Source organism: Phyllobates terribilis, unplaced genomic scaffold (genome assembly GCF_046119375.1).
Source record: "Phyllobates terribilis strain yellow unplaced genomic scaffold, ASM4611937v1 Scaffold_3__8_contigs__length_932513732, whole genome shotgun sequence".
In the NCBI taxonomy this organism is placed as follows: domain Eukaryota; kingdom Metazoa; phylum Chordata; class Amphibia; order Anura; family Dendrobatidae; genus Phyllobates; species Phyllobates terribilis.
The window spans coordinates 258,601,209-258,625,226 of record NW_027362763.1 but is presented as its reverse complement, the minus strand read 5'-3'; the positions used below and the strand labels follow the sequence as shown (position 1 = coordinate 258,625,226).

At 44.2% G+C, this 24,018-nt stretch overlaps 1 protein-coding gene across 1 annotated transcript in view; it reads left to right on the top strand.

Annotated features, from left to right (window-relative positions):
* GPR149 (G protein-coupled receptor 149) overlaps nucleotides 1–21,607 on the top strand; it is a 182,830-nt gene extending 161,223 nt beyond the window's left edge. Inside the window, exon 4 of the mRNA XM_073674756.1 lies at nucleotides 15,500–21,607. Coding sequence (XP_073530857.1) covers nucleotides 15,500–16,069 — 570 coding nt within the window. The 3' untranslated portion in view covers nucleotides 16,070–21,607. The remainder of the gene's footprint in view (nucleotides 1–15,499) is intronic.
* Nucleotides 21,608–24,018: the final 2,411 nt, after the last annotated feature.

Here is a 24,018-nt window from a genome sequence, read left to right as displayed (position 1 = left end):
ATTTGAAAGAGACGAAATTTAACACAAACCAAGTTCTACAGTACATGTGACAATTTTTTGAACCAACAAATTTCTACACATGTACCAGGCCAACTTTGTTTTTTTATTTCAAACCAGCAAAATTTCACACGAACCAAGCTCGACAAGTAGAGATGAGTGAACTTGTGGATGTTCGGGTTCGCCTGGTTCAGAGAACATACAGTAAAAAGTTGGGTTTGGGTCTGAACTTGACCTCGAATTTGACCTCGGACCATAACCCAATACAAATCAATGGGGTCACAAACTTTGGTGCTTTAAAATGGCTGTAAAATGGTCATTATCAGGCCTATGGGGGCTTCAAAAGGAACCTAAATTGGGATAAGAGCAGGACAATTGCTCTGCAAACAAATGTGGATGGGAAAATGACTAACAGAGGTTCTTTCACCATAGCAATCATGGTAAAATAGGAAGTAAATGAATAACATAAAAATTTTAACAGTGCAATCACAGAAACTGAGGCTTGCTACTTCCAGTCCAGTTAAAAATTTTACCCACAGAGCATGGGGCAGAGTGCCTCTACATTAGCAGCTTACAAAATTCACCTACATAGCATGTTGTTGACACATTTCCCCCACAGATTTTAATATTTCTACAATAAAGATGGATTTTTAACTGTCTGTCATCGCTAGAGAACCCTTTTTTTCTTTTTGCAAACTCTTTGATGGACCCCCTTCTCTGCTGCCGGTCGTATGTAACAACCTTCCCCCCGGATGCCAACTGTCGGTACCTTGAGGCTAGTGGGCCTGCTAGCATTTCTCCAGCCATGCCTGGTCCTGGCTCACCTCCTTGTCTCTTCCGACTGGCCTAGGCCCCGCAGTCCACTCACTAGTTGCTTGTTCCAGGCTATCCTGTTCGCAGTCCGTAAAAACCCTAGCGGTAAAGGCTGCAGCTTGGTTTCGGGCTCTGCCACCTCCGCTGTTGTGCCAGCTTGGTCCGGCTCCGTTATTACTCCGGTTGCTCCCTTGGGAGTCTTGCGGGATTCAGCCATGTTTGTTGCCTTGGAGCCCAGCACATTACACTGTATGTCTTACTAATTCAATCCCAAAAATATTTGGAACACTTTTTTGGAGTGTTATATATACAATGAAATATACCCCAGAACACGTTATACTGCGTGGATGAGCAATATAATACCGATAAATTTTTTAATTTTTTTTTAGAGGGTTATATTATATGCCAAAGAAATGTACCCCAGAACACATTATACTGTATGGATGAGCAATGTAATACCAATAATTTTTTGATACATTTCTTTGAGGGTTATATACCACCAAAATGTACTCAAGAATACATAATACTGTACGGGTAAGCAATATAAATCTGATAAATTTTTGAACAAGTTTTTTGAGGGTTTTTTACCAACGAAATGTACCCCAGAACACGGAATACTGTATGGATGAGCAATATAATAACGATACATTTTTTAACACATTTTTTGAGGGTTATACAGCAACGACAAGTACCCAAGAACACGTAATACTCTATGTATGAGCAATATAATAACGATACATTTTTTAATACATTTTTGAGAGTTACATACCACCGAAATATAACCAAGAACACGCAATACTCTATGTATGAGCAATATAATAACGATACATTTTTTAATACATTTTTGAGAGTTACATACCACCGAAATATAACCAAGAACACGCAATACTCTATGTATGAGCAATATAATAACGATACATTTTTTAACAAGTTTTTTGAGGGTTATATACCAACGAAATATACCCAAGAACATATAATACTGTATGGGTGAGCAATATCATACTGATAAATTTTTTAACACGTTTTTTGAGGGTTATATACCAACAGAATACTGTATGGCTGCGAAATTTAAGCCTGTATAATTTTTAAACGCTTTTTTTAGTTTTAAAGAACACAGAAATGTACCCCAGACCACGGAATAATGTATGGGTGAGAAATTTAACCCAGCAACATTTTTAATGCTTTTTGTAATGTGATATATATCAAAAATGTACCCCAGAACATGGAATATTGCATGGGTGACAAATTTTACCCAGCAAATTTACGCTTTTTTAGAGTGTTATATATCACAGAAATATACCCCACAGAATAGTGTATGGGTGAGAAATGTAATCTTTCAAAAAATTTTAATGCTTTTTTGGAGTGTTATATGCCACATAAATGGACCAAAAAGCACGTAATACTGTATGGGGGAGAAATTTAACCCAGACATATTTTTAAATGCTTTTTTTGAGTGTTATATAACACAGAAATATACCACAGAATAGTGTATGGGTGAGAAATGTAACTCAGCAAAAAAAAATTACACTTTTCTTGATGCACCCCAGAACACGGAAATAGTGTATGGGTGAGAAATTTAACCCTGAAAAACTTTTTAATGCTTTTTCAGTTTTATAGATCACAGAAATGTACCCCAGGCCACGAAATTGTGTATGGGTGACAAATGTAATCCAGCAAAAAATTTAACGCTTTTTTGGAGTATAATATGCTACAGAAATGGACCATAAAGCACGTAATACTTTATGGGTGAGAAATTTAACCCAGCAAATTTTTTTATGCTTTTTTGGCGTTTTACATACCACCGTAATGTACCAATAATCAAGGTAAACTTTGAACGTAAATATTTTGAAAATACAGTTTATGTACTTCTACACTCATAAAGGCTTTGCAGAAAATGCAAAGCCAGGAAAAAAATATAAGGAGGGTCATCCATAGACCCCTGAAAGGCAACAACTGGTGGGCCTCATTCAAATATTTTTAAAGTGTAGTTGCTGTACTCCTACACTCATAAAGCCTTTGCACAAAGTACAAAGCTAGTAAAAAATTCTAAGGAGGGTAAGACAGTAATCCTCTTCAGGTGTCCACTTCTTCATCTCCTTCCTCGTGAGCCTGGGGAGACTGCCTCCACCTGCTTCCTTGAGCTCGATTCCTAGGTGCCTGGGTTGTAAGTGACCGGGCTCCCGGTGGTGCCGGAGGCCCCAACATATAGAAATGGGCAACAGCTCCCTGTGTCACCTGCACCATCGCCTACTCCTGCATAGAAGGTATGGAACCCCAGTACGATCTCTCAGGGGTGGTAGTAGCCCTGTCTCGAGCCGCCTCAAGGAGCCTCTCCCAGGCTCGTTCATTCCTTAATAAGGGTTCATCCTGCTCCCTTTCTTCTGGGATCACACCCACAGCATACTAGCGATGTTGCCCCTCCATTTTGAGGAACGTTATCCTGGTTCCAGCCATCAGCTCTTGCACCCTTCAAAGTAAGTGTTCCGTCTCTACTGCCCGATGGTTGAACGAGATATGATGACGGGTCTCAAACTCTTGAATGGACCCCATTCTCTTCTTACGGTCATAAGCAACGACCACCCCCGGGATGCCAACTCTCAGACCTGGTCCTGGCTTGCCTCCTTGTCTCTTCCAACCAGCCTAGGACCTGCTGTCTGATTACCAGTTCCTGGATCTTGGCTCTCCCATCCACAGTCCGTAAGAACCCCAGCAGTAAAGGATGCGGCTTGGGTTTGGGGCTTGGTGGTACCGGGAAATCAGCCAGATCCGGACCTCAGGCTCCTGCCACCTCTGCTGTTGCTCCAGCTTCCTCTGGCTCCAATATTCCTCCAGTCACTCCCTCGGGAGTCTCGCGTGGCTCTGACATCCCACTAAGCACTTTACACTGTATGGATGACTAATTGAATGCAGTAAAAAAATTTAACACTTTTTTGGAGTGTTATATATCACAGAAATGTACCTCAGACCATGGAATAGTGATATCAAGTGATATCCGAGTATCACCGAGCAAGTTCGCTAATCCCTATTCCTGATCGCTCAGATATCAGCTGATGGAGGCAGCGAAGCATGCATATACAAGTGTCAGGGTACAATATGGCCTGCCCAAAGGTTGGTGGCCACTTTAATTATTCCAATATCTTTGTGGTACAGCAAATAAAAAAGACTGGCCAATCTGAATGATATTGGAAATTTTGACATACATATAATTATCTTAAAGCAACAGATCCTCATGGCCAAATGGGTAGGAAGCAGCAGAATATTCATTTTTATCTTCACCTCACATTCCATCCACAAGTTCCTAAATCTTTTCTTGCAAATTCGCATAGCCTTTAGGTGTCAGACACCTGTTTCAGGAAGGTTTACAAATGAACTGAGTTCTAACCTTTTGCTTGAAAACTGGATTTATTTACAGAAAAATAATTTTGAAAAACAGCCAAAAGTCTGACCTGAACAAGGCAGTTTCTCCTCTTAAGGCCACGGCCCCACTATCAGTATTTGGTCAGTTTTCGGTCAGTATTTTTTCTCAGGACTGGGAGCAAAAACCAGAAGTGGGTGATAAATGCAGAATTGGTGACTTGTTTCTATTATACCTTTTCTTTGATTGTTCCTTACATGGTTTTGGCTCCCACTCCTGAGAAAAAATACTGACCGAATACTGACGAAATACTGATAGTGGGACCATGGCCTAATGCTAATAAAGTGAAACATCAATATTAGTGATTTAGAAAAATGATTACATTGAAAGCTCCTTTACTAAAATGATTTTTCAGCCTAACCGGAGGTGCAGATATGTTGGGTCTCTCCTTTGTGCCGATGATATTCAGTACAAAGTTGAGGTGGCTGCACTTCAGATTAATTCTTTTTTTTTGTCAAATGCCATCAGTTTTCTTTAGATAACCTTATTTAATCAGGTTTTAGTGATCTGGGATAATCTGGGTTTTTGATTTACCTGTTCTCCGCTTTTCTGCAGCTGTCCTTGGGGGCAGATCATATTGTTACACTATGTATCACCTTGAAAGGGGCTGTTTTATCAGAGCAACCAGTTCTTAAAAAACATTTTCAGCAGCTCATGTACAGCAATTAATACCCCATGTAGCGCCGGCGTCCCTGCCCTCTGCTAGGCAGGGACGCTGTTCCCCTCACCCCTCTGCTCCGAGCCCGGCGTCCTCCTCCCGCTCTGCTAGCAGCACGCGCTCCTTCCCGGCCACTGTGCTTAGGGCGCGCGCGCTCCCTCCCTCTTAAAGGGGCCACGCGCGCCATCCTAAGGAGTCCCCGGCCAATGGCCGGAGGACTTCACCATATATAAGGCACCTCCTCCAAAATGGAGGTGCCCGAGCAATGTTGTTGCACTGTTCACTACTTTGCTTCAGCCCTCAGGTCCCGTTGCCAGTTACCTGCCAGATTCCTGCCAGTTTGCTGTCTGATTCCTGCCTGATATTCCGCTTACCTGCCTGCTAGCCTGAGGTCCGACGGTCTGCCTACCGACTCCTGTCAGTCTGTCTAAGGACCAGCTTGCCCGCTCACCTGGGAGCGCTCTTCTGCTACCTGCCTGCTAGCCTGAGGTCCGACGGTCTGCCTACTGACTCCTGTCAGTCTGTCTAAGGACCAGCTTGCCCGCTCACCTGGGAGCGCTCTTCTGCTACCTGCCTGCTAGCCTGAGGTCCGACGGTCTGCCCTCCAACTCCTGTCAGTCTGTCTATGGACCAGCTTGCCCGCTCACCTGGGAGCGCACATCTGCTACCTGCCTGCTAGTCTACCTGGAGGCTCCGCCGTCACGTGCTGTGACCACCCGCCTGTCCAGAGACTCCTGCCCGCTCACCTGGGAGCGCTCATCTGCTGCCTGTCTGTTGGTCTACCTGGAGGCTTCGCCGTCACATGCTGTGACCACCCGCTTATCCAGAGACTCTCGCCTGCTCACCTGGGAGCTCACGTCTACCATCTGCCTGCTAGCCTACCTGGAGGCTCAGCCGTCACAGGTCGTACCAACCCTTTACCCAGAGACTGCCCCGGTCACTTGCCGTGACCTCCTACCCGTTCATCCAGAGACTGCCCCGGTCACTTGCCGTGACCTCCTGCCCGTTCATCCAGAGACTGCCCCGGTCACTTGCCGTGACCTCCTGCCCGTTCATCCAGAGACTGCCCCAGTCACTTGCCGTGACCTCCTGCCCGTTCATCCAGAGACTGCCCCGGTCACTTGCCGTGACCTACTGTCCATTCACCCAGAGACTGTCCCGGTCACCTGCTGTGACTGCCTGCCCGCCTTCCCTGGTCGCCACCCGCTCCCTTACAAGGACCGCCCCCTTGTATAGTAGCTCAGAGGTTCCGCCTCCCAGACCCGTTACAGTTTGCTCGGCCCATGGAACCCGGTGGCACCCAAGCTCCTTCACTCTCGGACCTGTGTCATGAACTGTCCCGTCAGAGGTCCCAACAGGAGTCCATCCTGGGTCACCTGCGGAATGTCAATTCTCGCCTGGACACTCTGACTTCCTCCACCAGCAACCACCGCCCGTGCCATGACTCGCAATCCGGCAGCTCCGCTGCCCACCAATACTATGGTATCCTACCCCGGACCCCGGCTTTCTGCACCTCCTCGCTTCGGAGGCGACTCCGCTCAGGCTCGGGGCTTTATAAATCAGTGCACCCTGCACTTTGAACTCCTGTCCCACCAGTTTAACTCCGACCGGGCCAAAATTGCCTTCATCATGTCCCATCTCACCGGGGAGGCCCTGGCCTGGCTAAATCCTCTATGGGAGAGAGGAGACCCCCTGGTGTCCGACTTGCCTGCCTTTCTCACGGCTTTCCGGAAAGTCTTCGACGAACCCGGATGGAAGACCTCATCCGCATCATCTCTGCTACGCCTCCGTCAGGGAAGTCTCACCGTGGGCCAATATGCCATACGGTTCCGTACCCTTGCCTCGGAGCTGGCCTGGGATAACGACGCTCTGGTATCTGTCTTCTGGGAGGGTCTGTCCGGCCGTATTAAAGATGAACTCGCCGGTCGAGACATTCCTACCACTCTCGATGACCTAATAACTCTTGCCACCCGGATTGACCTACGGTTCCAGGAGCGTGCCAAAGAAGTCACCCGTGAGAGGAGGTTTCCACGTCTAGCTCCTACTTTTCAGAAACCCGTCACTCCCTCCGTTTCTCCCCAGGTACACTCTCCTGAGCCTATGCAGGTCGACCAGACCAAGATGGTCAAAACCCGGCAGGACTTACGCCGTGCCGAGGGGAGCTGCTTCTACTGTGGCAGTAAGGAGCACCGGATCCGTACCTGCCCGGAGAGGTCGGGAAACGCCTGTGTCTAGGTTCGCTCAGAGAGGTCGACCTAGACAAGAATAAATCCTCTCCATCTCTGCTGCTGTCAGTCTCAATTATCTGCGGGGAGAATCGTTATTTCGAACTAGCCCAACTTGACTCTGGAGCGGCCGGGAATCTTATTTCACAGGCCCTGGTAGAAAAATACCGCATTCCCACCAAACCTCTGGCTATACCATTATCTGTCGTTGCTGTGGATGGGGGCCTCTTACCACGTCCCATCCAACTCATCACCGAATCCATAACTCTGCAGGTGGGAATGCTGCATTCTGAGAGCATCTCTTTTCATGTTCTGCCTGGACTCTCTCACGCCCTCTTACTAGGTCTACCTTGGCTCCAGAGACATGCACCCGTGCTTGACTGGCAGACCGGAGAAGTCCTTCGCTGGGGACAGGACTGTCATAAGACTTGTTTGGTTCCTGTTCATCCCGCCCGTCCTTCTCCTACCCCAACTAATCTACCTGGACATCCGATTCCCTATTGGTCATTTGCTGATGTCTTTAATAAAAAGGAGGCAGAGACATTACCCCCTCATAGACCATACGACTGTCCTATCGACCTGTTACCCGGTACTACGCCTCCCCGTGGGCGTATTTACCCATTGTCCGCTGCTGAGACCCGGTCGATGTCCGAATATATTGAGGAGAATTTGGCCAGGGGATTCATCCGGAAATCTACCTCCCCGGCGGGAGCAGGCTTCTTTTTCGTAAAAAGAAGGACGGCTGTCTCCGTCCCTGTATAGACTATAGAGGCCTTAACCAGATCACGGTGAAGAATAAGTACCCCCTTCCGCTCATTCCAGAATTATTTGATCGTCTGAGGGGGGCTAGAATCTTCACCAAACTGGACCTCCGTGGGGCGTACAACCTGGTCCGTATCCGTCAAGGGGATGAATGGAAGACTGCATTCAACACCCGGGACGGCCACTATGAATATCTGGTAATGCCCTTTGGTCTCTGTAACGCTCCTGCCGTCTTTCAAGAGTTGGTCAATGACATCTTCCGGGACCTTCTCTACTCCTGTGTAGTGGTGTACCTGGACGACATCTTGGTCTTCTCTCCGGATCTCCAGACTCACCGGAGGGATGTTCGTCAGGTCCTGCTCAGGCTCAGGCAGAATCACCTCTTCGCTAAATATGAGAAGTGCCTCTTTGAGCAGACCTCGCTTCCGTTTTTGGGCTACATTATTTCTCAGACCGGCCTACGAATGGATCCAGAGAAACTGTCTGCCATCGAGAAATGGCCCCGACCGGAGGGGTTGAAGGCCATCCAGCGGTTCCTGGGCTTCGCCAACTACTACCGCCTCTTCATACCGCACTTCTCTTCCCGGACTGCCCCAATTTCCGCGCTCACCCGTAAGGGCACTAATCCCAGAGAGTGGCCGCCCGAAGCAGAGGAGGCCTTTCTTTCCTTAAAACAGGCCTTCTCTTCCGCCCCGGTGCTGCATCGCCCAGATGGCAACAAGCAGTTCTTCCTGGAGGTTGACGCCTCCTCCTCTGGAGCCGGAGCGGTACTTACCCAAAAATCATCTTCCGGGAGAATGGTAACTTGTGGCTTCTTCTCCAAACTCTTCTCCTCTTCTGAGCGCAACTATTCCATAGGAGATCGAGAGTTATTGGCCATCAAGCTAGCATTGGAGGAGTGGCGTTACCTACTCGAGGGGGCTCTTCACCCGGTAATAATCTACACTGACCACAAGAACTTGGCTTACCTCCAGCATGCCCAGAGACTTAACCCGCGCCAAGCCCGGTGGTCCTTGTTTTTTGCTCGCTTTGATTTTATTCTTCATTTTCGCCCGGCTGAAAAAAACATCAAGGCGGACGCCTTGTCCCGATCCTTTCTGGTGTCTGATCTCGAGGAGGAACCGAAACATATCATCGATCCCGCCAGAGTAATGCAGGTGGCTCCCGTGAGTCTAAATCGTCTCCCTCCTGGTAAGACGTTCGTATCAGTACCTGATCGGGAGAAGATCCTACACTGGGGTCACTCGTCTAAACTAGCTGGCCACGCCGGTCAGAAAAAGACCCTCCAGCTTATTACCCGGCACTACTGGTGGCCTACCCTGCACAAGGACGTAATAGACTTTGTTTCTGCCTGTGTGTCCTGCGCCCGCAACAAGGTTCCGAGACATCTGCCAGCCGGTCGCCTCCTTCCGCTCCCAGTACCTGCTGCCCCCTGGCAGCATATAGCAATGGACTTTGTAACTGATCTCCCCGTCTCTGCCGGTTGTATGGTCATTTGGGTGGTCGCTGACCGCTTTTCCAAGATGGCTCATTTCGTTCCCCTGCCAGGCCTCCCGTCTGCACCCGAGCTGGCTAAAGACTTTATCCGCCACATCTTCCGTCTTCATGGACTGCCCCTCCACATAGTGTCGGATCGTGGGGTACAGTTCACCTCACGCTTCTGGAGAGCCACTTGTAAACTGCTAGACGTCACCCTGGACTTCTCCGCTTACCACCCACAGTCTAATGGTCAAGTGGAGTGGATCAATCAGAACCTGACCAGTTACCTCCGGCACTTCGTTAATGCCCACCATTCAGACTGGGTGGATCTCCTGCCATGGGCCGAATTTTCTTACAACAATCACGAGAGCGAATCATCCTCCAAATCCCCGTTTTTTGTTGTCTTCGGTCAGCATCCTCGGATCCCATTTCCCGTCTCCACCTCGGTGGACAATCCGGCTGCGGAATCTCTTGTTAACAAATTTTCCTCCATATGGGAGAGCACCCGGTCCGCACTCCTTCTGTCATCCGAGCGTATGAAAAGACATGCTGACAAAAAACGTCTGGATCCTCCTCAATTCCGTCCAGGGGATAAGGTCTGGCTCTCGTCTAAGTATGTCCGGCTCAAGATTCCTTCCTATAAGTTAGGGCCTCGGTTCATCGGTCCTCTGGAGGTCATCAGTCAGATCAACCCGGTGGCCTATAAATTGAAACTCCCGGCCAACTTGCGGATCCCTAACTCCTTCCATGTATCTCTCCTCAAACCTGTGGTACTTAACTCTTTTTCCAAGTCTACAGGTACGCCTCCTGCTCCGGTTTCCGCTGAAAACGAATTTGAGGTAGAGAACATTCTGGCCACCAAAAGGGTAAGAGGGAAGACCTTTTTTCTAGTAGATTGGAAGGGGTTTGGTCCTGAAGAGAGAACGTGGGAGCCCCGGGAGAACATCCATGCCCCTCTCATCCTAGCTAAATTTCTCTCTGGCCTAAAAAAGGGGGGGCCTAAAGGGGGGGGTACTGTAGCGCCGGCGTCCCTGCCCTCTGCTAGGCAGGGACGCTGTTCCCCTCACCCCTCTGCTCCGAGCCCGGCGTCCTCCTCCCGCTCTGCTGGCAGCGCGCGCTCCTTCCCGGCCACTGTGCTTAGGGCGCGCGCGCTCCCTCCCTCTTAAAGGGGCCACGCGCGCCGTCCTAAGGAGTCCCCGGCCAATGGCCGGAGGACTTCACCATATATAAGGCACCTCCTCCAAAATGGAGGTGCCCGAGCAATGTTGTTGCACTGTTCACTACTCTGCTTCAGCCCTCAGGTCCCGTTGCCAGTTACCTGCCAGATTCCTGCCAGTTTGCTGTCTGATTCCTGCCTGATATTCCGCTTACCTGCCTGCTAGCCTGAGGTCCGACGGTCTGCCTACCGACTCCTGTCAGTCTGTCTAAGGACCAGCTTGCCCGCTCACCTGGGAGCGCTCTTCTGCTACCTGCCTGCTAGCCTGAGGTCCGACGGTCTGCCTACCGACTCCTGTCAGTCTGTCTAAGGACCAGCTTGCCCGCTCACCTGGGAGCGCTCTTCTGCTACCTGCCTGCTAGCCTGAGGTCCGACGGTCTGCCCTCCAACTCCTGTCAGTCTGTCTATGGACCAGCTTGCCCGCTCACCTGGGAGCGCACATCTGCTACCTGCCTGCTAGTCTACCTGGAGGCTCCGCCGTCACGTGCTGTGACCACCCACCTGTCCAGAGACTCCTGCCCGCTCACCTGGGAGCGCTCATCTGCTGCCTGTCTGTTGGTCTACCTGGAGGCTTCGCCGTCACATGCTGTGACCACCCGCTTATCCAGAGACTTTCGCCTGCTCACCTGGGAGCTCACGTCTACCATCTGCCTGCTAGCCTACCTGGAGGCTCAGCCGTCACAGGTCGTACCAACCCTTTACCCAGAGACTGCCCCGGTCACTTGCCGTGACCTCCTACCCGTTCATCCAGAGACTGCCCCGGTCACTTGCCGTGACCTCCTGCCCGTTCATCCAGAGACTGCCCCGGTCACTTGCCGTGACCTCCTGCCCGTTCATCCAGAGACTGCCCCAGCCACTTGCCGTGACCTCCTGCCCGTTCATCCAGAGACTGCCCCGGTCACTTGCCGTGACCTCCTGTCCGTTCACCCAGAGACTGTCCCGGTCACCTGCTGTGACTGCCTGCCCGCCTTCCCTGGTCGCCACCCGCTCCCTTACAAGGACCGCCCCCTTGTATAGTAGCTCAGAGGTTCCGCCTCCCAGACCCGTTACACCCCAGAGTACAGCTCATATCACTGGGGAAAGAGTCTGGTGACTAAATGCTTATGAAGTGGGCATCTTGTAATATATGGCCGTGCAAAGTACTCCTAATTGGGAGCAGCTTTATTTGATGGGACAATCCTGTTAGATACCAGATTGCCGCACTTGTGCTCTGAGATGTTGCATATTTCGGCTTTTTCTGATCTTTGTGGTACATATTGTTTTTACTTCCGGTTCACCAGATGTTTTAGAAACGTATAACTTCTTACACAACCACTTTATCTTACCCGAAGAGTTCTCCTGTCAACCTCGCAGTCCCAAAAATCATTTTATAGAGACATAGGTATAACAATACACCATGATACTATTGCTTGAGGTTTAGAGTGATGCCATTGTTTGGCTTTGTTCCCTTGTTCAATTCATATCTTGTTTTTTGCAGCATCTGATAAATACACATAACATATGAATGTTTTCATTTCATGCAGCAGCTAATGTTACTGCTCCTTAGGACGGTACTTTCGAAAAAATATTACTGTATAAACATAGAAATGGAAATAGCACCCCCTAGAGTCTTCCAAAGCAAAAAGACGAGAAAAGTTCTGATTTTAAACTATTTTAATCTGCACCTATGTTACACAACATCAGAAAGCTTACATTTATGTTCATTGATGCACTATTTAAGAACCTACAAAGCTGGAGTTAGACAATGACTTTATTCTCACACTGAAAGGATGCAGCACGTAGAAATGAATATTATTGTACAGTTACGTACATGAAGGCAACGTATCCATCACAACACTTTAGATGTGAACTAGCAATATATCCTCTGAGACTATTTAAGGGTCAATTAGCAACATATCCATTGTGACAATTTAGGGGTCAACTAATTCTAGGGATATTCTGATATAAATGTCTGGCACACAAAGAACTTTTACTTCCAAACAGTTCAAAACTTACAGAAACCAGCTTTATCTTCATAAACAGCAAAGCAACTGCATCAGAGTACAAAGGAAATCCTGGGTCATCTGGCCACTAACTAAACATCTCAGCAACCTTCACTAACAGAGGTTCCTAACCCAGCAATCAGCACCTCAAAACAAAACACAGTCTATTCTATTTCTTATGATGACAACACTCTCTTGCCTGGACACAACCTGTCTTTCTCCATACATGAAGTCCTTGTGTGAATAAATGTAATCTTTTTGAAGGAACCTTCTTAGCTTTTGCATAACGAGGCTTATTAGACAGACCACACCTACGAAAGATTGGTATGGCCCTGAGTCTTGTCTAATTTTTTGATTCCCGCAAAAGGTAGTAAATCTGAAATGACAAAGTTACTGACGTACTATAAACATGGCACTTTAGCAGGCGTCCTGCTACTCCACATTAACAGGACAATTCAAGTAGATAGGTCAACCTATTCAGCTACAGGACAGTCAGTCTCGGATTTCCCATATGTACAACCTAGCCATGGCCTAGGGGCAGGAGTCAGGATGTGCATATACAGAAGAAATGACAACCAAATAATGTGTTATGCACAACAAATGCTACCTGAGACTCCGGCCTTAAAGTTGTCCAACCACAAAATCCAATTTTTTTTTAAGCTAATCTCTGCTGTATTGTAATATACAACACCCCCATAAATTTTGTTTATCTCTTTCATTCCTCCTGAATTTCACTTTATTTTCTTCACCCACTTTATTTACATGCGGCTCTGCCAAACTTGACAGCTCCCCGTGCTGTATTATCTAACCTAACAGCCAGAGGTGGCACTGCCCGGCCTCACTGTCCAGCACCGCCCTCGGCCCACTCACTCAGTATTGGAAATAACAAAGCAGTGTCCTCACTGCACTCCACATATATACCACATAATACACCTCAGCCGCTGCAGAACCTCAGTCTATAGTGATGTGTTTACATATATACCACATAATACACTTCAGCTGCTTCACAAACTCAGTCTATAATGATGCATGTATCGATGGATGGATGGATGAGGGAGGGAGGGATGGATGTATGGATGAGAAAGGGATGGATGGATGAGAGAGGGATGGATGGATGAGAGAGGGATGGATGGATGAGGGTGGGAGGGATGGATGAGAGAGGGATGGATGCGTGAGGGAGGGATGGATAAGGGAGGAATGGATGAGAGAGGGAGGGATGGATGAGGGAGGGATGGATGAGGGAGGGATGGATGGATGAGGGAGGGATGGATGGATAAGGAAGGGATGGATGAGAGAGGGAGGGATGGATGAGGGAGGGATGGATGGATGAGAGAGGGAGGGATGGATGAGAGAGGGATGGATGGATGAGGGTGGGAGGGATGGATGAGAGAGGGATGGATGCGTGAGGGAGGGATGGATAAGGGAGGGATGGATGAGAGAGGGAGGGATGGATGAGGGAGGGATGGATGGATGAGAGAGGGAGGGATGGATGGATAAGGGAGGGATAGATGAGAGAGGGAGGGATGGATGAGAGAGATGGATGAGGGAGGGATGGATGGATGAGGGAGGGATGGATAAGAGAGGGATAGATGGATGAGGGAGAGATGGATAGATGGAGGGAGGGATGGATGCACACAGCACCTATTAAGAAGCCTTTTCCTTCCTGGTTAGTTCAATCAGCTGAGTCATTCCACTGCTGCCTCCACTGTGAGCTGCATAGAATGCTGGAGCAGGTGGTAGGGGGAGGGTCTGGCAGAGACTGGGGTGGTGTCTGTTGGGACATCACCAACTAGTCTCTGCCAGACAGGAAAACTCTAGTTGGGGAGTGAGCAGCTCTTCCAGAATCAGGAGACAGCTTCTCACATGACTAGGTGCACTATCTAGGACACCATGCAGAATGCTGACAGGGAGTATATTACAAACTGTCAGCATTCTGCAGCCTAGATACACACAAATTATATAGAAAGCCCGGACAACCCCTTTAATCTGCTTATGTTTATACTCACATGCCCACTTGCTGTAACACCCCAGTGTGCACAGTCACACTTAGTGTAAGATTAAGATACACAAATGATAATGATCTGGAACATGCTTGTCCATCTGACATCTCACCTGATTGCAACGTTGGGACTAAAAATCCCGTATCACTTTACAGGTGGCTACCAGAAAAAGAACTACAAGCAGTTTATCCAGACATTGACATTTTATTAAGAATGTTTGTCTGCCCACTAGTGATGAATTCCTCGGCTGTAAGTTTTTTTTCTTCTCTGAAAAGTATCAAGGATCTACGATGCAGCCAAATAAGTCGAATGCCCTTGCATTTCTTTGCATTGAAACAGATTTAACAAGATCTGTCAACATCAATAAAACAATTCAAGTCTTTTCATGGACAAAAAGCGCGAACGAAGAAACACTAGTAGTTATTTAAGATGACTTGTAATTCGATGGAAAGTTTTTTTGTTGGTGTTAATGGAATGCAATTTCAGAAGTAGTGTAGCAGTGTAGTTTTGAATTCAAAATATAATGTGATTCAAATATTCTAAAAATGATATTAAGTGATTATATGTTTCAAAAATAAATAACATATTAAATTGAAAATTATAAATCAACTTTTTGAGTGGGGGGACCAGAATTCTGTGCTAGGGCCTAGGGCGTAGAAATGTGTAAATCCGGTCATGAGGATAATCACAGTTTTTGAAGAGTTTTTTGCTTGGAAAAATCTAAACCAAGTCAAAACATAGATGAAATACTTATATTAGTACAACTACTAGATCAGCCTCTGGCTTTGGCTGAAACACAGCATAAAAATTAACAAGACCTTACAACAATATAAACACTTTATGTATGAGTTAGACATGACTGGTCGTAACACGTAGATTATGACCATTTTAGTTTCAATGTATCTCTGAAATTAATGTTAAAAATAATAATAAAAACTATTTTCTTTTCCAGCGTTTTGGAGGAGCATTGGCCATACCACTGTGCGCTTTCCAAGGAACAGTATCTCTTCAAGCACCGACTGGGAAGACTCTTTCCTTGTCTACCTATGAAGTAAGCAGTGAAGGCCAAAAAATTACACCTACATCTAAGAAAATTGAAGTATACCGGTCAAAAAGTGTAGGCCATGAGCCAAGCAAGGAAGACTCTCCCACCCAATTTCCGGATACCAATGTCAAGATACATCTTGAAGTACTTGAAATTTGTGACAACGAAGAAGCAATGGACACTGTATCGATTATCAGCAATATAAGTCAATCTTCTACTCAAGCCCGTTCTCCTTCACTGCGCTATTCTCGCAAGGAAAACCGATTTGTCTCTTGTGACCTGGGAGAAACAGCTTCTTATTCTTTATTCATTCCAACCAATAATCCAGACAGTGACATAAACATTTCTATTCCAGATACTGTTGAAGCTCACCGTCAGAACAGCAAACAGAAGAATGTGGAGAGAGACAGCTACCAAGAGGAAATACAATTGCTGAACAAAGCTTATAGGAAACGGGAGGGAGATAGGGACAGTTAAGACTGAAACTTACTCAAAATATTAACTTATTTGTACTTCTGTATTCACGCCAATTTGTCTAGTTAATGAAAGAGCTTAATGTCTTAATTCATTGTTTTGTACCTATTTTGTTTCTTGCAGTACAACACAAAAGCTTTGAAATGTCAGGCGTTATTTAAATCAATATATCACTATATGAAGAGTGTACTGTAGCATTACAAATTAGAGAAGTTTTGTGCCATTAATAAAAAAAAAACAGATTACTGTACATATATCTATTGCCAACTGCTGCATAAGATAGAAATAGACCATTACATCTGGTGAAGATAATCTTAGGCAGTGGTGGCATCTAATTTATCAGTAACGTTAGAGCAAGTTATAAAATACATCTAATATGTGCTTAGAATATTGAATACAGATTTAACCATAAAGATTACATTTATTTTCTTATGCACACAGCCGAAACAAAGGGATTTTTAATATATGGAGAAACTTAGATACTTCCAAGGTGGTAAGTAGTAACAGAAGAGTCAACTTTGTGGTGTCGTAAAAGTGGAGACTCAAGGGAGGGGAGAAAAGAGGGGAACCGTGCTTATGTATAAGATGAAATTGGAATTTTTTTTATATCAAACCATTTCAAATTGTGAAATGATTTAACTTATCCATCCAAAATGACGAATTTCATCTTCAATTTGCTTTGGATGTTATCATGTCTTTGTCCATAGAGTATGACTCTACACAGTCCGAAAGTGGACAGTGTTGGCGTGTAAAGTCAAGACCCATTGGCACGGGCCATGGTAACACCTGTTTGTCAATTTATTTAAATATTTCCAGGAGGAATGATAAAAAATACAATGCAAGGATCTGAGAAAAGATGCTCCAGATTTGGTATTTCACGAGGAATATAAGTATTTGCTAAAACAGATCTGTCAGAAGAGTTGATAGGTCCTCTTTAACTAATACAGGTAAACTTATACATCTAGTGACAATGTACTAAAATTCCAAGTCACATATAGCGTGTTTAAGTATGTCAATTGATGGACAATGTAAAAGTCACTGTTTTTCAATTTTGTGATCTATTATTGTCCCTGTTACAATGGGGAAAAAGTAAAGAGTGCAAAAAAAATTGTTCTCCAGAGATCTTTTATGATCTATTGGGGAACAAATATTGTAAACATATATATATATATATATATATATATATATATATATATATATATATATGTAAAACATCTGAAAAAAATATAAAAAATAAGTCCCTAGTACAATTTTTTTTTTTAAATAAAATACATTTCATTACATACATATAACAAATAAACTCTACACATAAGATATTCACACGACGGTAAGAATCTGGAGAATTCCTTTAGTAACTTATTTGGTGTAAAACGTGAACAACAAAAAATTTGAACAAAATAATTAAACCCAAAATTGTTTTCTAGATTTGCTTCCCAAAAAAATATAGAAATTACACTGTAATTTATAGGTACCCAAAAATGGTGCTGAAAAATAAAACAATTTGTTCTTTATAAAACAAAGCCTCATACAGCCATATTAATGAAAAAAATATGACTGCTACAAAGAGGAGAGGCAAAAATGAAAATAAATACATTGCTCATCATTAAGAACCATTCAGGTCTGCAAACTAAGGGTTTAAAGGCTTTACTTACCCTTAGGCCACTGGCCTAATTCAGACTAGTTTTCTCAGTTTCTTCCTTTGAACCATCTTTTTAGAATGTGGAGTCCAAAACTGGATCCCATATTCAAGACCTTGAAGGGATTTATAGAGGGGTAATATTACATTGGGATCACTGGTTATTATTACCCCTCTTTTTATATGATATATATGTTTTTTCTGTAACATTATACAGTAAAGATGAGTTAACTCTTTAATGAGCAGGGAAATATTTGTCTTTGTGCTGCTTTTTTTCCCTTACCTTTTTCCAAGAGCCATAACTTTTTTATTTTTTTGTTGACGTACACATATCAGGGCTTGTTTCTAGTAGGACAAGCTGCAGTTTTTGCAAAAAAAAAATATTTTGCTTTGAGTCCCCATTTCCTGACTCCCATAAATTTATATTTTTCAGTTGATGGAGCAAGGGCTTGTTTTGTGCGTGGTGATCGGATATTTTTATCAATACCAATGTACTATGTTTAGATTGGTTTTCATTGCATTTTTTTAAGGAAATGAGATAAACAAAAAATGCAATTTTGGCATTTTTTTCTTCATTTCTTACCATTCAAGTAGATGAATTTAATATTTTGATAAATTGGGCTTTTACGACCGCCACAATACCAATTTTCTTTCCTTTCTTTAATATAACGGGTGAAAAAGTGCGGGATTTGAATTTTTATATTTTTTTTAAACTATTTTGTATATTTTTTATTTTATTCTTTAGTTCCCTTATTACACTTGAACCTGTAATTTCTTTTAAAATATACTGCAATACACATGTATTGCAGTACATAGTAAAAATCATGGCCCACTATTGAGGTCAGACTGTGGATTACCAATATGGCAGCCAGGAGATCCATAATAAACCCATGATAAACCCTCGCATTGACAGCCCTCAATTTAGTTCAGCTGTCAGAGATTGACAACAGTATCTAAATGGTTAACAGCCTTGGCTGTTAGACACAGATGCTGGCTATGTAACATAGCTGGCATATATTGTGCATGGAGTGAGCTCAGCTCCTGAGCCCCTTCCATACTTGTGGACCCCTGCCCAGGACTGTTTATTCACGTCCAAACTCTGGAAGAGGTTAATTATACTACAAAGTTTTTTGTCATCAGCAGACACTTATATTATACTTTCAGATCTCAACTACAAGATCATTTATAAAGGAATTAAAAAGATTTGGTCCTAACCTAACACAGATCCTCGTGATCTCCACTGCCGATCCTTGTGGCCTCCACTGCCGATCCTTGGTTGTCTCCACTGCCGATCCTTGTGGCCTCCACTGCCGATACTTGTGGCCTCCACTGCCGATACTTGTGGTCTCCACTGCCGATCCTTGTGGTCTCCACTGCCGATCCTTGTGGTCTCCACTGCTGACTTTATTCCATTTAGAGAATGTACCATTTACTACGACTCTTTGTTTCCTATACCTTAATCAGTTTTTTTACCCATTTGCATATAGTTTCCCTTAGTCCCTGCTTCTGGAGCTTTAGTATAACGCTATGTACTCACATTCAGGAATTGCTTGCAGAAATTTCTGCAGCGTTTCTGCACCTCTTGGCAGAAAAAGCGCTGCGGAAAATCTTCAGCGTTTACATGCGTTTTTGATGCGTTGTTTTTGCCCGCGGATTTGCCATGCGTTTTTTCCAGTGCATTGTATAGGCAAAAACACATGCGGAAACGCACAAAGAATGGATATGCTGCGTTTTTTTCACACATGAAATCCGGTCAGGAAAATTCCTGATCATGTGCACAAAACTTGCAAAATGTCATAGGAAGTCATGGGATAAGGTATGCAATGCGTTTTGGCCCATTTCCATGCTGAAAAACGCACAATAAATGCATCAAAAACGCACTGTGTGCACTTAACCTAAGGCTGCGGTGTAGTACAACATCAAATGCCTTTACAGAATCCAGATATATCGATTCGGCCACATTACCAACATCCAGATTTGCACTTATCTCTTTATAGAACTCCAGCATGTTGGTTAGGCACGACTTATCTTTCATGAATCCATGCTTGTTGTCAATTCCTGACAGACTTGTTCGCTTTTATCAAATTTCTGCCTGTAGGCCAAATTGAGCTTTACGTACCTTCCCCGGATTTAGTGCTGTGGCTCTGCTTCTGCCCCAGTCTCTGTCGTTTGGCTGCAGCAGTGACTTCAAATTGACAGCTGTGCAGCCAATCACTGAACTTTGCAAATTTGCAAACCCTATTACAAGTGGGTCTAGGAATATGAAATACTATGGTCTATCAGTTCCTCAAACCATTCCTGAAAAACTCTTGTTGTGTGGCAGAGAGCATTACCCTTCTAATAAAGGCGACAGCCATTTTGGAATACTGTCTGCATGAATGAGTGTCCATTTTCTGCAACAATGTTTAGGTTGGTGTCACATGTAACCGTGTAATACGGACCCGCTGTTTCCAGCAGTAAATTGCCAATAGCATCACACTGCCTCCACATACTTGACTTCTTTACATCCTGGTACTGGAGTAAGTGAGAGACATGCACCCAGCTGTCCATATGATGTAAAACAAGTCTGATTCATTACTTCATCAATGCATCAAAAAGCCTTGGGTCCATCTTAGTCTCTATGTTTTGTTCTTCAAGCCATTCCTAAGCATTATGTTTATGAAATAGGACAGGAATTATCATTGCCATGAAGAAGTTGATTGGCAAAAATATATCATTAGGTGGTACATACCAAAGTAACAACCAGATGAATGACAGGACACAAGGAACATTGCCAGAGCACCACACTGCCGCCAACAACTTGCCTTCTTTCCATAGCTCATCCTGGTGCTATCTCTTCTCCAGGTAAGTGACACACACCCCTGGATGTCCATATAATACAAAAGAAAACTTGATTCACTAGACCATCAATGAGCTTTAGGTACTTATGACCCTATCGCTGGTTCACCAGCTGACCCTTTTTTGACTACTTTTAATCGATGATGACCACAACGTTCTGGGAACAAACCTGTTTAGTAGTTGTGACTTAGGCATCAAACCCGTGTCAACTTGTCCCTTGTCAAAGCTGCTCAGGTTCTTTTGCTCGTCATTTTTTCCTGCTTAGAACCCATCTCAAGAACTATTTCGTTTCTGCCTAACATCTCCTACCTCTTGACAGATGCCATTGTAAAGACACAAGAAAAGTTTAAAGTATTGGCTGATCCATATACAGAAATATCTGTAGGTTGTGAATTTTTCTAATAAAGAGCTCATAATTCTCTGCAAAAAAAATGGTTGCTCAAGTGAACATCCCATTAAGTTCAGCTTTCCATGTCGTTAAATTTATTTGTGCATGATATTTGAAAGAATAAAATATCAAAAACTATCTATTTTCTTACAGTATACAGTACAACTCAAATGTACTCAAAGCATGGCCTACTGAAACATAGTTGCTAAAAGGTAACGTAACAGAAGCAGATGGTTTTCAGTCAATTGTTCTTTCTATCCAAAAAATGAATAATCTAAAAAAAAAGAATAAAGCAGCAAATCATTGCTATCATTCTCAGTTAGATTAAACACTACCGTTATGTCTAATTTACTTATAAAAAAAAAAAGATATTTTTACGTGAAAGCCAGATCATAATGACCTCTTTTTTTTCCTGTGGCAAATAGAAAATGGACAGATAGAGTGAATTAGGCCATAATGCACATTAGCTTTCAGTGTCAGCAATGAACACATAACATACAGCAGAGTTATGTGCACTCTATAGGTGTTTACCACAGCACATCATTTTGTAGAGGCATCCGCTTTGTACACTGTGCCATGAGGAATAGATAGCCAATAGCAAATTTACTGCGAGCATTTATGTAGTGATATTTTCTGACACTTTGCAATGTACACAGCTTTTTCCTTCTACTATGACCAATACTGTGTTGTTAATGTAAAAAAATAATATTAAAAGTTCATTCCATCAGATTTGCTTGGTTTAACTGTAATTTTTCTTATTTAAAGTTTATTTGACATATGCACGTAACTAATCATGTTCACAAAATTTGTACATTTGAGATGATCAAATCTGCTAAAATTCATATTTGGCAGATTCACTCAAAAAATCATCTAGGAACTTCGATTGTCATCAATTTTTTCAGTGCAAATCAAATGTGTCCTGATTAGGGTTGAGCGAGTATGTTCTGTCCGAGTACGCTCGGGCCAAGCTCCGAGTATTTACAGCTGCTCGGTGATATGGTTGAATCGCTCCCGTGTGCATGATTTGCAACTGTTTGACAGTTTTATTACATGTGAGGAATGTGTAAGAAATAGACATTCCTCACATGTAATAAAACTGTCAAACAGTCGCAAATCATGCACACGGGAGCGATTCAACCATATCACCGAGCAGCTGTAAATATTCGAAACTCCGCCCGAGCATACTCGGCGAAAGGGTTAATAGAACATACTCGCTCAACACTAGTCCTGATTGTTGTTAAAGGGAATCTGTCAGTGGGATCACCCCTTCTAAGCCGTATTTCTAGACATGTGGGTCATAGGAAGCTGAGAGAAATCCATGTTTTTCTTATATCTAAGTTATCTCTTATAGGGCTGATCCAGTATCTGAAATGTCCTTTCTAAATATCTATAGTTATACCCTAATTACGTTTTTTATTAGATTTATTATAAAATTCCCTGCACTTCATCCTATACAGCTAATCCCTAAATGTGTTTTTTTTTAATTACTTCATTTCCTGTGATGTTTCGTTTGCGAGGAGTCTGAAATGAGACATCACAGGAAGCTGGGGCTGCAGTCATTTCTCTGCAACATCTATCACTCCTCCTGGATCAGGACGTTATCAGGGGGGCGATGCTGCGGTTACTTATTCAAATTTTTTGTGTCGCCACCCTCTGAAGATGTCCTTGATTCATGGTCATGGTGATATAATCTTTAGGAGAGGTGAGCACAGCGTCCCCACTCTGCTTCTATCTCCACCACCGGAGCTTTTATCTGCAAAAAAAGACATAGTCAGGGGGCAGAGATAGTAGCAGTGAGTGACATCAGCTCTGCCCTCTGATGATGATTCATTTGAGGGCGGTGCTACAAGCTGTGGAGCGGTGTTGGCGTCACTCACTGCTTTGACCTAAGGTAAGGTCATGCATTATTGCTACTTTTTAGCACTTGGTAAATGTGTATTTGCAAATACTGCAGCTGCTCTTTCTCTCCTTATAGGATTGTCAAGGTTGAGAAAATCCATAGCAATCTATATGCCCTCTTATGGAAATACAACTGCTATATAAGTTCCTCTTCAATGGCTGGGCGAAGTTGCTGGATATTAGCAGAAACTTGAACAAGCTGTCGTATACGCCGATCCAGAGCATCCCAAACATGCTCAATGGGTGACATGTCCGGTGAGTATGCTGGCCATGCAAGAACTTCCATTGAAGAGGAGAGACGCAACATTCCACAGGCTGCAATCAAGAACCTGATCAACTCTATGCAAAGAAGTGGTGTTGCGGTGTTGCACTGTGAGAGGCAAATGGTGGTCACACCAGATTCTGACTGGTTTTCTGAACCCCCCCCAGGACCACCCCAATACTGTAAAACTGCACATTTTACAGTGGTCTTTTATTGTGGCCACCATAAGGCACAACTGTGCAATAATCATGCTGTCTAATCAGTACCTTGATGTGCCAGTCCTGTGAGGTGGATGGATTATCTCACCAAAGGAGAAGTGCTCACTAACACAGATTTAGAAAAAATTGTGAACAGTATTTAAGAGAAAAAGACCTTAGAACTTTGAGTTCAGCTCATGAAAAACGGGAGCAAAAAAGTGTTGCATTTATATTTTTGTTCGGTATATATATATATACACTGCTCAAAAAAATAAAGGGAACACTCAAATAACACATCCTAGATCTGAATGAATGAAATATTCTCATTGAATACTTTGTTCTGTACAAAATCGAATGTGCTGACAAAAAAAATCACACAAAAATCATTAAAGGAAATCAAATTTATTAACCAATGGAGGCCTGGATTTGGAGTCACCCCCAAAATTAAAGTGGAAAAACACACTGCAGGCTGATCCAACTTTGATGTAATGTCCTTAAAACAACTCAAAATGACGCTCAGTATTGTGTGTGGCCTCCAAGTGCCTGTATGACCTCCCTACAATGCCTGGGCATGCTCCTGATGAGGTTGCCGATGGTCTCCTGTGGGATCTCCTCCCAGACCTGGACTAGAGCATCCGCCAACTCCTGGACAGTCTGTGGTGCAACGTGAGGTTGGTGGATGGAGCAAGACATGATGTCCCAGATGTGCTCAATCGGATTCAAGTCTTGGGA